Source organism: Typopeltis vanoorti, chromosome 9 (genome assembly GCF_054136105.1).
Source record: "Typopeltis vanoorti isolate ZY-2024b chromosome 9, IOZ_Tvanoo_1.0, whole genome shotgun sequence".
Lineage (NCBI taxonomy): Eukaryota > Metazoa > Arthropoda > Arachnida > Uropygi > Thelyphonidae > Typopeltis > Typopeltis vanoorti.
In genome coordinates this window covers 38,785,472-38,799,580 of record NC_143557.1, presented here as the reverse complement: position 1 = coordinate 38,799,580, position 14,109 = coordinate 38,785,472, and the positions used below count along the sequence as shown (strand labels likewise).

Genomic DNA, 14,109 nt, shown 5'->3' with positions numbered 1-14,109 from the left:
AATACTTCTATACCATTTTAAATACTAGAATCAATTTTTTGTAACATTTTACTAGCTACATTCACTTATGACAAAATATTGTACCATATCACAACTTAACATTTTGCCTGAAATTTTGAATTTCCATCTTTACTCATATACTCAGACAACTCATAATGCATCATAGATTTCTCCTAAATTATATTTTAAGGGTTTCATGGCTTATACTCTGCTTTTCCATCTAGTATCATAAAGAGGTTTAACAGTTAATGTTAAATTTTGAAGAACATGCCAACGATAAGTGGGAGAAGAAAAATAGACATAAATTTCTTGAATTAAAGAAAAAAAAAATGCAGAAGAAGCTTACTCGAGTAATTTGGAATAAACATGTCCCGTATGTTTATTTTCATTATAAAAACAAGAGATCCCATTCCATTATGTATTAAGCATAAAATATTTATTTTTTGTTTAGTGTTAATTACTTTGTTTTTGCATATTTATATTACCATTCTTATTATTTATTGTATGTAGCCATTATTACAAAATAGAGAATGCACCTACTGTGCATTCTCTATTTTACTCCCAAAATGTTTGTTCAGTATGCTAAGTGCAGTGATTAAACTGTGTTGAAGCTCGTACCATTTATTTAACTACCCAGCGACTCAGCCCCTCACATTCGAAGGTGACAAATATGCACAAACAGTTCAGTACATTATTTATTCCCTATTTTTTTATGAACGTGTTCAATTATATACTGTCCTTAAATTGTGCAGCCCAGGTTCACTGCACCCTGGCACAGAACAGGCCTGTATATACTTCACATCAAATTGCCTCAGTATCTCACAAGCAACCCCCCCCACACACACACACAACCACCATTTGGACATGTTTGCTGCCAAGCAACATGGGGAGAGGTTACTACCCACACCAGTTTAGACCTTTATTGAGGAAAAAACATAAAGGGGGTGCAAGAGAGTCTGATAGTATTAGGCTCTCTTATATGAGAAAGAAATGACAGACAGATAGTATGAGAGGTATAAAAGAGCTCAGGCCTTTTTCTCTATCATCATATAGTAAAAGGCTATCAGTTTTCCTTTTTCACCAGTCTCATAAATAACCAAAACACCAACTGAAACTAAAGCGCAAAGATGGCCTGGATACATTCAACAATTATCAACACACTTAAACAATCAACATCCCAGGATCCAGTTTACCTTGGAAAAGGAAAACAGCAGCAATCTCCCTTTCCTAGACACTCTGATTACACTCTAACCTGATGGATCCCTGGCTTTCTCCATTTATAGAAAACCTACACATACAGGTGGATACATTCACCAGCACCCCCCCCCTCCTCCCAACAATATGGAATTATAAAAAACCCTATATAACAGGGCAAAATTAATTAGTTCAGATAACAGTGCTCTAACTACTGAACTTAACCATATCCTTAACACCTTCTTAGCCAATGGCTACAACCCCCAATAAATCCAAAAAATGTTAAAACCAGGTAACTATAACCTATCCCCCCCACCATATTCAAAGCAGAGATTACTCTAAATCTATCACCATTCCATATATATCTGAGGTACATCTGAAAAAATAAAAATCCCAAGGAAATATGATCTCACAACCAGTTACAAACCATATAAGAAATTGGCATCTCTTATCTGCTCCACCAAAGACCAGTCACTTCCCCTAGACTGACCTGGAGTATACCAGGTCCCATGCAGTTGCAAACTGTCCTACTAAGGCAAAACAGGCAGGACAACCAATATCAGGTTATCTAAACACAAGGAATACCACCAATTAGGCCACTCAGGACTTGCTGATCATGCTTTGGACACCCACCACAGGATACGGTGGAAGAAGGCCCCTTTATTACACCACAGGAAGTACAAGTATGACAGACTATTCCTTGAATCTGCCTCAGCTCTGAAAAACTTTCCAAACCTCAACAAATTTCGGTGCATGACTACCTCAAATTTGTGGAGCATACGTTCCAAGACTGTCAGCTCAACAGCCAAGACAAACCACCTGAGCCCACCATTTAGGACTCTAAGACCAACTTTTGTTGCCTTTCTTCAGCTTCATTTGCTTAGTGTGAATGCACATATCATTGTTTTGTGATCCCTGAAGATGACAATGTAACATGGCCGAAATATAGGTAGTTATTCATTAAAGTTTTTATAATGAATAATTTAGTTTACGTTGTCATTTCCTAAAAAAATTAGAAGCTGACTGAACAAAATTTCCACAATTGAATATTATAAAGTATTTGTATATCATATTGCTGATTTTCAAATCCATGTTTCTTTCTTATCTTCCATAAATGGTATTTTAATTCATTAATTATAAAAATCAAAATTCTATTCCGATTGCTGACAGGTGGTAGGTACTGAAAAAAAACCCTGTTCTGTTAGACCTTTATTGAGGTCTCATCAGCAAGAGCTGGACTTGTGGAGATACTGAGAGGTAAACTGATGCATAGGTTATATTTTCCTATTTAATTAGTAAAATCAATCTACATATTATTAAAATACTCTCAATTACAGATAATTGTGGCAATTTTTATGCTTGGTTAGAAACTAAATTATACTTCACTAGAAATTATATTCTTGAGTGGTGTGCAGGTTTCAACCCTTCTGATGAACTCTCAATACAGGTCACAACTGGTATGAATAGCAAACTCTTCCCATAATACATGTCTGAAAGGGAGTGTTCTGTACATTATGGGATACTGAGGCAATCCAATGTGAACTCAGCTAACATGTTAGTCATGAAAACAGCTAACATGCAAACTTTTGTTTGCTTGTGCATGGGTAAAGGCTTAAAACAAGAATATAATTTACTTCATAACCATGCAAAAAAACAGTAATAAATTAAAGCAACTAATAAACTGATTCCCAATGAACTGAAACATGCATGGAACTTAGTCTGATCAACCAATACAGTTTTTATTATGATTACAGTATTATATACAGTATTACAGTATATCACTCCATGGAGTCAGAAGATTCATTGTGGGACAACCGTTATTCATACAATATCTATCATACCTCTGAAAGCTATTCTTAGCTATTCATCTACCAAGCAATTCCACCAATTCACCACCCACTAAGCAAAAAATCTAATTCCAGCATCCCCTGCTACCACACTGATAATTTCTACAGGCAACTCCCTCGTTCTCTTCCTTCTTGCTATGTATTGAAACAAGTCTTCAGTGTCAATTTTGTATAAAACCCCTTTCATAATTTGCATGCAATTTACATGCCCTCTGAACTTCAACTCCCTGTCCACCATTCCGGCAATTTAATTCCATCAATAAAGCACACAGCACTACACTTGACTACATTAAACTGGCAGCCATCCTATCGACCCAGCCCTGAATTCTGCCTTTTATCAACTTCTCTAATACCTTAACCATCAACACCTGAGATAGTGATAAGCCTATAATTTACTACTTCTGTCTTGGAGCCTCCTTTAAGCAGTGGAACTATTTGGCACGCTTTTATAGGTTTTAAACTAGAAAAGAAAGAGGAGGTTTGGATAATAAAGAATACCATACTTTCTTACCTATAAAGAGAAACCAGAACAGGCAAGCCAATCCGGTGAACATACAGACCTACAATCATGAATACTTGCCCTTCGAGGATGCAGCAGAAGTGTGATGAGCCAGCTGCATTAATTTCATCATAAACTCCTCAATTAGGGGACCCCACCTGTCCCAAGGGATGGACGAGAAGGGAAAGTACAAATATTACACACAGCTTGGAAAGAAGTCAACAAACACCGTAATATGAGGAACAAACAGTCATGACAACCACCTCAATAAGATGTAAAACCTTCTTTTGCTGCAATGGCTCAGCAATCCTATGGGGCATACTTTCCACAAGTGTATGTGGCAATCAAAGGGAATTTTGAACCATTCTTCCTGTAGACATGCAATGAAGTCTGGGAGTGCTGTGGGGCAGATGTCCTTTGACCTCACCCGATGCTCTAGTTCATTCCACAATGTTCAATAGGATTGAGATCAGAGCTCTGTGGAGACCAGTCAAGTGTGGTGATGTTCATATCCATAAACCACGCAGTTACAGCAGTAGACCTTATGACGTTGTGCATTGTCTTGCTGAAAGAGGCAATGGTCAGTTACAGAGAAACACCACAAGTAGGAATCATTGTGTAGCTAGAATGTTCACATACCTCTTGGAGGTCAATGTTCATGGCAGCAGACCGAAGTCCAAGGCCACAGATGTTCAGTGGGCATCCACCATGCCCATCCATCTGCTTGGTAGAGGGTGTAGTGTGATTCATAACTCCATAGCACAGCTTTCCACACTTCCACATCTCACTGTACACACTCTTTGCATCACTGAAGATGATTCTGCATGTTGGTTAAGGTGATGTGGGACTTGCGTATTGTAGTCCTACCATGGAAACCCATGTTGTGAGCCTTGGTTCTGGATGTTTTTGTGTATAATCATGTTCCAGTCAATGCCTGGCACCTCACATTCAATGTGTCAGCTGACAAATAGAAGATTTTGCATATTATCCTTTGTAGCACTCTATGGTCATATCTGTGTGGTGAGTCATCCACTGCAGGTAGCACTTACAGTTGACTTTCTGAACTTCCATCTCAGTATGGTATAATAAAATGGACCCCAGTTTATTATATCATACTGCTGGAGTGGGATGGTCCAATTCATTAACAATTTACCAAACAGATAGGCTTGCAACATGGCATCCTATCACAACACCTCTTTCAAATTCCATCAGTTCTGTTCTTGCATCCATTTCACCCAGACACAGTTGCACTAACTTGGGAGCATCACATTCCTCCGATTTAAACTGGCTAAAACATGCAACTTGTTACATGGCACAATGCACCTTGCCTGGGAATGGCTCTTGACCTCTTTTCAAGCAGTGTGTGTGTGTGTAAAATCATCATCTATTCTCAATCCACTGCTGAATGAAGATCTTTCCAAGATTTGTCCAGTTGATCTTGTCCTGGGCTGCTTGTTGCTATGCCACTTCAACATGTTTCTTGATTTCATCCCTCCATCAGCTAAATGGTCATCCTGTATGTATTTTACAGTCTCTGGGGTCCAGTTTATTATTTCTGTAGTCCATTTGGTCAGATCTTCTAGCAATATGCATTTTTTTTTAGAGTTTTCATGTGGATAATGACGTCTTCCATTCTTGTCAATTATCTTATTTATGTATTCTATTTCTATTATTATAATAGAAATAGAATACATTTTTTGACCCTTACCTATATTATAATAGGTAAGGGTCAAAGTCTCTGATCAATAGGTAACAATTGGTAGGATGTACTGGTTAAGAACCTTTCTCTTTAGACATAGGGTAAGGTGCTCTTAAAGATATAATTTTTAAATACTCCATGCCAGTTTCATGCATCTGTCTATTTCTCTCTGGATATGAATTTGAAATGATGGCAGAATATTCAGGTGCATGTAAATTATTCACATTTTCCAGCATTCCTCAACATATATATGATTTATCTGTGAAGTTGTTCAACATTACTTGACTCTTCTCCAAGTTCATCTGCAGTCCCACTTCTTTACTTTTATGTGCAAGTTGCTGAATCATGTTTTGTAATTCAGGTTGAGTATTGGTGAAAACAATGATGTCATCAGCAAAACACAATTAAGTAAAGTGGTCTCCATTAATTTTGATTTGCTTTCCTTCCCAATTCATTGCTAGAAAAACACTGTAGTGCTGCATTAAAAAGTTTTGCCGATATGGTGTCACCCTGGCATACTCCTATCCCAATATTGAGAGGCCTTCAAAAAGCTTGAATTTTGCTGTCGCATTCTCATAGATGTTGGCAATAATTCTAAAGTAGTTTTCATCTATGGAACAAGACTTCAGGGAGTTAATGACTGCTAATGTTCTTATGGAATCAAATGCCTCCTCATAGTCAATGAATGCCAAGCAGAGTGGGAGATTGTATTTGTTGGACCTCTCTATTAGTTCTTGTAGTACTTGTGTTATCTATGGTGCTGAAACCTACTTATTCACATGGCTGAGCAAAGGACAGCACTTTCTCCAGACAGTGCAACAGCACTCCTGTGAACAGTTTATAAATTACAGGTAAGAGGCTAATAAGTATATAATTTTTCAGGTCTTCTCTGTCTCCTTTTTTATATAAGAGAATCACTGTTCCACCCATTGGAATTCGACCTTGGTTTTGGGCAAGTACCATCTCCAGACTACAGCTTTTAAGATGTAGTCTGGAGATGCTATTTTCAATTGTTTTCTGAATAAGCTCACAGTTGTACTTTCTTATGTCCTCTGTAATACTAAAGAAAGTAATAACAAAGAAAATCTATCTTCTGCAGTAGAGTATTCTGAACTTTGCAAGACAGTAGATAGATTTTCTTTGTTGAGCTTCATATTTCTTAATGAGTACTTTGATCTTTTCTGAAAGCCTCTTTTTTTCAAGTATCTCTGTGGACACTTCCATCAGTGTTTTGATAATTCTCCTGTTAACTGTTATGTCATTTTCTTCTTCTTTTAAGACTTTTTTTCTAGTGGCAAGGAACAATTTTTGAGTTCCATTTGAAATGATTTACAGTTCTGAAGATTTGTTGTATTGATTTTACTTGATTTATAATCATAAAGGTTGAGTGCAGAGGCAGTAAAGAGTTATTTGTGATTTTTCCAGTTCTTTTAGTGAAGCCTGCCTTCTTTGTATATTTGGTGGGGCTATGTTGGAAAGCACTTGTAGTCAGGGCAGAGGGGTGGATTTCAAGGTCCTGCTAATCGTGCACATGGTTATGTTCAGTTGAGAGTCAATAATGTTTGTGTGAGTACTTCTTTCTCAGACTGGTGCGCAGTACTCTTCAGCACAGTGAACAAGTGCCAGGCCTGAGATCCTAAGTACTCAGCTCTACAACCCCAGCTTGTTCCACTTAGTCTTCAGATTATGTTGTCTCTCATTTTTATTTTGTTTTTTACTTTACAAATATGATTTTTGTAGATCACACTTCTATCCAGGTTCACTCCCAGGTATTGCAGACGAGAATCATGCTTGACTTGGCTGCAAAACAGAAAGTTAGGTTGAGTTGGCAGTTTGCCTCCTCATTGTTAAGGTGGAAAGGTGTGGACATTGTTTTGGTGGAGTCGAGACAACTTTCTTGAGACATCACCAAAGCCTTTTCTGGTCCAGCACCTTCAACTCATTATATGTGGAACCAACAATGGGCTATGAACTTGCTAACAAATGGCTCTCTTGTGAAAGACCCCTGAAGCTGCCAGTCCATCTTCCTAGAAGGTTATGGACAACTGTCAACAGAAAAAGAGTGAATCAAGGCAGATGCAGCTATCTCCTAATAAATGGAATATGGCAAACAGCCCTTACTGTGGCTGTACCCATATTCTAGAGACTATCAAATATATCACCAGGTGACTGTCCCCTTTGCTTTTCCACAGCTATCTACAGGAGATACATGAAGTATATCTCCTGCAGAGAGAGAGAGAGATACATGATATATATCATTCAAGACAAATTCAGTTCTTAACAAATTCAGCACTTCCTTTGACACTAAGTATCAAAGGAAGGTTTTAGAGTGGCTTTCAACAATGAATATTGAACTATAGCTGAACTCTGCCATAACAATTCATTCACCTGATTTCATTATCATTTTCTATCTTTCTAATTATGTGACATTTTACATATCACCATTCAATGATCACTGCCTGTGCTGAATTTGTGAAGAACAGTTCAGTCTTGAATGATATATATATATATATATATATATATATATATACAGGGTGTTCGGGATAAATTTGACATATTTATAATTAATTATATTTTTCCGTAAGTTACATGTATTAACACACACTTCTCTTCATTTAAAAGGTTGGACCCTTCTTCATTCATATACAAGATGTCAGAAAGGATGGATAGCTGGAATCCACCTGAATCATGGAAGAGAATAACTTGTATCATGATGATTCGTGCTGGCCATCAAAATAAGGATATTTCGACTGCTGCCCAATGCTCCCTGAATACAGTAAAAACAATCAGGCATGAACTAGAGACTTGCAATGGTGACTACGAGGATGTAGCAAGAAGAAAGATCCCTAGCAGACGATCTGATTGCGTTCGTACAGCAGAATTCCTCGCAAATCTGCAGGAACAGGTGTTGAAGATCCCTGGCATTGGAATTCGGGCTTTGTCACGTGAAATGAATGTTGCAGCCTCTACTATGAAGCTTGCACTCAATGAAGACCTCCGCTACTACTCATACAAGCGCCGCAAAGGTCAGCTGCTTACAGAAAAGGCCCGTGAAAAACGTTTGATAAACGCGAAGAAACTTCTAAGCAAAGTGAAACATCCTGCGGAACCACAAACAATCTGGTTCTTTTCCGATGAGAAAAACTTTTGCCAGGATCAAAAACACAACACGCAGAATAACAGATGGCTTGCATACAGTACAAAGGACATTCCTCGTGTAATGCAGACTAAATTTCCCCAAACTGTGATGGTTTTCGGATGTGTATCCTCTGAAGGCAATGTGATGCCTCCGCATTTTTTCCAAGAGGGCCTCAGGTTGACTTCAGATGGCTATGTGGAGTTGCTAAACACTGTAGTCAAGCCCTGGATAACAAGGGTAGCCAATGGTAGGCCGTATGTATGGCAGCAGGATTCGGCCCCTTGCCACACCTCTGGGAAAAGTCAAAAATGGTTGTCTGAAAATTTCTACGACTTCACCAGTCCAAATGTTTGGCCTCCAAACTCCCCAGACCTTAACCCCATGGATTATTTTGTATGGGGCGCAGTTGAAAAAGACACCAATCGCACTTCCAGTAATACAAAAGCCCAGTTAATGGATAAAATTAAAACAGTTTTTGCGGCCCTTCCCAGGGAGACTGTAGCATCAGCTTGTTCGAGGTTCCGAAGCAGGATTGAAGCTGTGATCGATGCTAATGGTGGTTATTTTGAGTAAATCTTGTTGATAGTATTGTAATTAACTCTGCCTGTAATGTTTTTTGTCAATTCATTAAATTTAATAGATACAAAGAAGATTTTCTTTTTCCTTACGAAACTGTCAAATTTATCCCGAACACCCTGTATATATATATATATTATTTTTTTTTAGTTAAGATGAAATTCTATTTCACTTATCTCTCCACTTCCTGTTTGTTTTTTTTTTAAAAAAAAAGTTCATAATGAAGTTTTTTTTTTTAATCTGTTTCTGCAAATTCTACTAGTTCATTTCTTTCACCCTGGCCAACAACAAGAATTATCTTCTTGTTGTTGACCAATCCTTGCATAATAATTTAAGTTATGGTTTTCCTTTATTACCCAGGTGTCAGATTTCTTCATAGAAAGATTCAACTTCATCATCCTCATAACTTGTGATGGGTACATATGCCTGGATGTTATAAATGATATCGCTTGGACAATTAGATTGGCTAGCTTTGCCACTATCTGAAGAACTTTCAATTTCTACAATATTCTTTTTCAGTTTCTTATTAATAATAATATCTATACCACAAAGGCACCCATTGTCTCTGACCTTGTAGTAGAAGAGGTGTCCACCATAAGGTCTTTCTCCGTACTTCACTTAGTCCAACAATGTTCCAGTTAAATTTTACTAAGTTGGTCCTCCGGTTCAAGAAGTCTTGCATCAGAGGAAAGGGATCATCCATTATACGTAATCAAGGTTGGTATCAAATGGCACCTCTCTCTCTCTCTCCATACCTCTAGGGGATTCTTAGTACCCTCTGACTGTGCACTATCCACTGCCTTTATTAGAAACAATCCACTTTTCGGAGAATGAGGGCCAAATTTTTTTTTTTTTTTTTTTTTTTGTTATTATACTCTTGCAGATGTGCAAGATGAAACAATCTTGGATGATTACAGCTATAATCACCATGTTAGTTAAGAGGATTGGTGACACACACTTTTGCATTCAGGAGATACACTTCACATAAAATATGAACTTTTCACATTTTATGTGAAGTGTAAAATAAAGTTATTTACATTACTGAATATGATTTTTCTTTTAAGGTTACACAGTGGTCAATACTTTCATTTGTATAAGAATTATGGAGACATATTAGAGCAATTAATTGCTTTACTTATAATTACAAAAATAATACTGACATTTTGGCCTTTATATCAAGGTCATCTGATATCTTACACATAGAATACTTCATCATAATATTACACTTAATAATGAATACTTAAATTTTTAATGAAATTAGAAATTTGAAACTGGTATTATGCCATAAAACATACTTTTATTTGTCCATTTTCATCCTCAGCAAAGCGAATGGTAGCTTCAGAAACACTTCCAACACAACTTAATATAAAGGCAGCAGTTAAACACTGATCTTTCACAAACTGAAGAAGTGCAGCTTTTATGGAGTCCCCTTTTGTAAGTCGTAGTGGATAACATATTAGCCTACTAGTAAAAGGTACCTAAAAATAGCATAAAACCAAATCACCTGTCTAGTATTATAAGCAAGTTGAACATATTTCAAACATTTAGTTTCACTTGAAAGCATGTAAACAAATATCTCATTATTCGTGTCACCTTGCAATCTTACAAATCTCCTAAAAACCCTGAATCAGATGAAATAAATAATGCAAGTGAAATTTTTGTCCAATCAAATTAAATCCTAAAATAAACAACAAAGGAAATAATTCACAGAACTTTGAATTATAGGTCTTCTAGCTATGCTGCAAAAACAGCAGCAAGTTTATTTTTTTTTGCAAGGAACACAATGGTAATTATGGGAATAGAGATGGAAGGATACAGTATTTTTGAGGATAGCAAAGAAAAGGAGGGGGGAGTGCTACTGATGATAGCAGGGAAATTAAGTCCACATAAAGTAGACATGAAAGAGGGCAATAGTGGCACTGGTTTTGGCACGGCAATTATTTTGGCTTCCTGCCACAGATTTGGTAGTTTTCCAGTCATCATAATTTTTAAGAAAAAGAATTTCTCCTTAAAGCTTGTTTAATTGGGAGTGCTCCCAATGGTCCCTGGATCAGGGGCCTTCTCCTAAAGCTAGGAAATATAAGGTGCAAAAAAACTTTCCAGCTTTTTGAATCCATTCTCTCCAACAGAAAGATCTGGATCCATACTGGCAGAAAAGAGCAGGCCCAGATTCCTTTACAACGGTCTCCCACAGGGCTCTGTGTTATCCATTTTATTCTTTAACATCTATGTGTACGACTTACCACATACCAGCTCAAGTAAGTATATGTATGCTGATGACCTAGCAATCTGACATCCATCTACCTCCTTTGCCAACCTGGAATCAATGTTGAACACAGACCTGAACATCCTGGAAGAGTACTTCAAGCAGTGGTACTTGAATCCAAATCCAACAAAAACTGTGTCCACAGTATTTCACCTCAACAATGCTGAGGCAAATCGACACCTCAACCTTTCTTTCTGTGGAAAAATGGTAGAACACGAGCCTCACCTGAAATACCTTGGAGTGAACCTGGACAGAAGCCTAACCTATTAAAAGCACATCACCAATCTGTCCAACAAAATTAAAACGAAAAACAATATCATTTCAAGGCTTGCTGGAAATGATATTGTTTCCTGGGGTTGTGGTGCAGAAGCCCTAAGGTCATTTGCACCAGCCCTCGCATTCTCTTCAGCAGAATATTGTGCCCCTGTCTGGGAAAGAAGTGCACACACACACACTAACATCATAGACACCCAGCTAAACTACCATGTGCACAATAAGTAAGACAGTGAGAAGCACCCCTCTCTCCTGACTGCCTGTTCTATTTAACATTGCTCCACCAAAAATATGGAGAAGACAAGCCTCAATTAAATAATTTAATAAAGCAATGAGCAACCCACTCCTGCCCCTGCACCACTCTCATAAATCCACCCAGTCTTTGCCTAAAATCTAGAAAGCCTTTCTAGTCAATGGACGAACTCTCTTCAGCTGCCCTGCCATCAACACATGTGGAGAGGTAACTGATCCAACAAATGGCTTCCTGGTAGAAGATCCCCTGTTCTCCACAGCCTGGTTTTGCTCTTCCTAGGAAGATTTGGTCATCTATCAACAGGATCAGAACTACCAAGGCAGGTGTGGTTACCTACTACATAAATGAAGGCTGTTAGACCACCGTTATTGTGATTGTTCTCCCATGGCTCAGACGATTACTCATACTGTGAACGATTGTCCAAGGCACCAATTTCATGGTGGTGGCCTACAGGACATCCACAAAGTGATGGATGAGGCCTTGGATTGACTTTCCAGACTGGAAATTGACCTGTAGCTGTTCTGTATTCCTTTTGCCATAAGAATAAATAAAGTGGCACTGGTTATGAGGCAGTGTGATGTAATGTAGAAGTTGACAGGAAGACATATTTAGTTGGATGTTGCAATATGCCAGGGAATGTGGAGCGTAGTGATGAAGAAATGTATAAACAACTTGGATTAGTGAACAAAGGAAGGGTAATTATTATGGATGATTTTAATTATGGTGGTATAGATTGGAATGAAAAAATAGCATTTGGGAATAAGGAACATGAATTTCTTGAGTGCTTGAGAGATAACTACCTCAGGCAGCAAGTAAAGGAGGATATGCGAGAATAGAAAGTTTTAGATCTGATCATATCATCAGTGAATGTAATTGTAAGTTGGGTTTCACACTTTCCTCCAGTTGGTGAAAGTGATCACCTGGGTTGTGGACTTGTGTGAGGAAAGGATATGCAGACTTGTGTTAGGAAAGGATATATGTGGAATTATAAGGCTGGTGATTATGACAAGCTCAGGAGACAGCTTGGAGCTGTAGCATGGAATGAGGAGTTGAACGATAAGGAAATAAATGCTGCTTGGGAACTGACAAACAAATACATAACAGCATCAATGTGTGAATGTATTCAAAAGGCTAAATACGGTAGGTGTAAAATGGATGAATGAGGGGCTTAAGATGAAATTAGGAAGAAGGTACTTTGGAGGCAGTATAAGATGAATAATGTATTAATCAGTTTCATGAAGAGTATAAAGAACAAGCCAGAAGAGTGACTCAGTAAGGAAAACAAAAGTGCAGTATGACTGGAAATCAGACTAAGAAAAACTCTAGAGTTTTTTTTTTTTTTTTTTAGATATGTAGCAAGTAGAAGGAAAAATTATCATGGAAAGATGATGTTAATGGATGAAAATGGTAGAATGGTAACTGCTGCAGAAGACATTGTTGAGGTATTCAGTGATCAATTTATAAGGGTGTTTCATTCTGATCAGGGTAGAATCATGAGCAACTTAAGTGTGGAGGACATAGGAGAGGATGGCTTAACTGTCAGTGAGCAGGAGGTATCTTAAGAAAAGGTTTCAGGGAGTGGAAGGAAGGTAAAATTGTTCCACTGCTGCATAAAGGTGATGGAAGTTTTTTCACTCACTTGGCTATGCTATTAATTATGTATTTGGTGTAATCCTTTATCCAAGTGTAAGCAAACAAAGTTTGCCTGAAGTATTTTCAGGACGGGGCAACTCGTAGCAAAGGTGGTATAACTTCTCATCACTTGCCTTAGTATCCCATAATGCAAAGCACATCTCCTTGCAGACATGTATAATGCTATGCATTAAGGGAAGAGTCACTACCCAGACCGGTTTGAACCTTTATTGAGGTCTCATCAGTGGGAGCCAGACTATGGGATACTAAGGCAAGTGATGAGAAGTTATACCACCTTTACCACGAGTTGCCCCAGTCCTGAAAATACTTCAGGTGCAAACTTTGTTTACTTACACTTGGATAAAGGATTAAACCAAATACATAATTGGTGCATAAAGGTGGTGAGAAGGTTGTGCCTTCATATTATAGGCAAATCTGTATATCTGGAGTTGTGGTGAAGGTGCTGGAAAGAATGGTGAGAAGTAGGATACAGAACTGGGTTGAAAATAGCAGTATTCTTGGTGGTTATCAGCATGAGTTTGTTAAGGGGAGATCAAGTTTTACTAACTTATTTATGTACTATAACACTGTGACAAATACCTTGGACAGGGGAGACGCATATACAGTGGTGCATTTGAATTTTGCAAAAGCTTTTGATAAGCTCCCATATGACAAACTATTCAATAAATTGAAGCAGATGGGATTGGATAACAGACTTCTGAGTTGAATCA

At 37.8% G+C, this 14,109-nt stretch overlaps 1 protein-coding gene across 3 annotated transcripts in view; it reads right to left on the bottom strand.

Annotated features, from left to right (window-relative positions):
* Positions 1–14,109, bottom strand: part of LOC150102984 (uncharacterized) — a 73,111-nt gene that overhangs the window by 40,340 nt on the left and 18,662 nt on the right. For all 3 annotated transcript variants that reach the window (XM_090398293.1, XM_090398291.1, XM_090398292.1), the window contains exon 2: positions 10,250–10,432. In XM_090398293.1, coding sequence (XP_090254419.1) covers positions 10,250–10,432 — 183 coding nt within the window. The remainder of the gene's footprint in view (positions 1–10,249; positions 10,433–14,109) is intronic.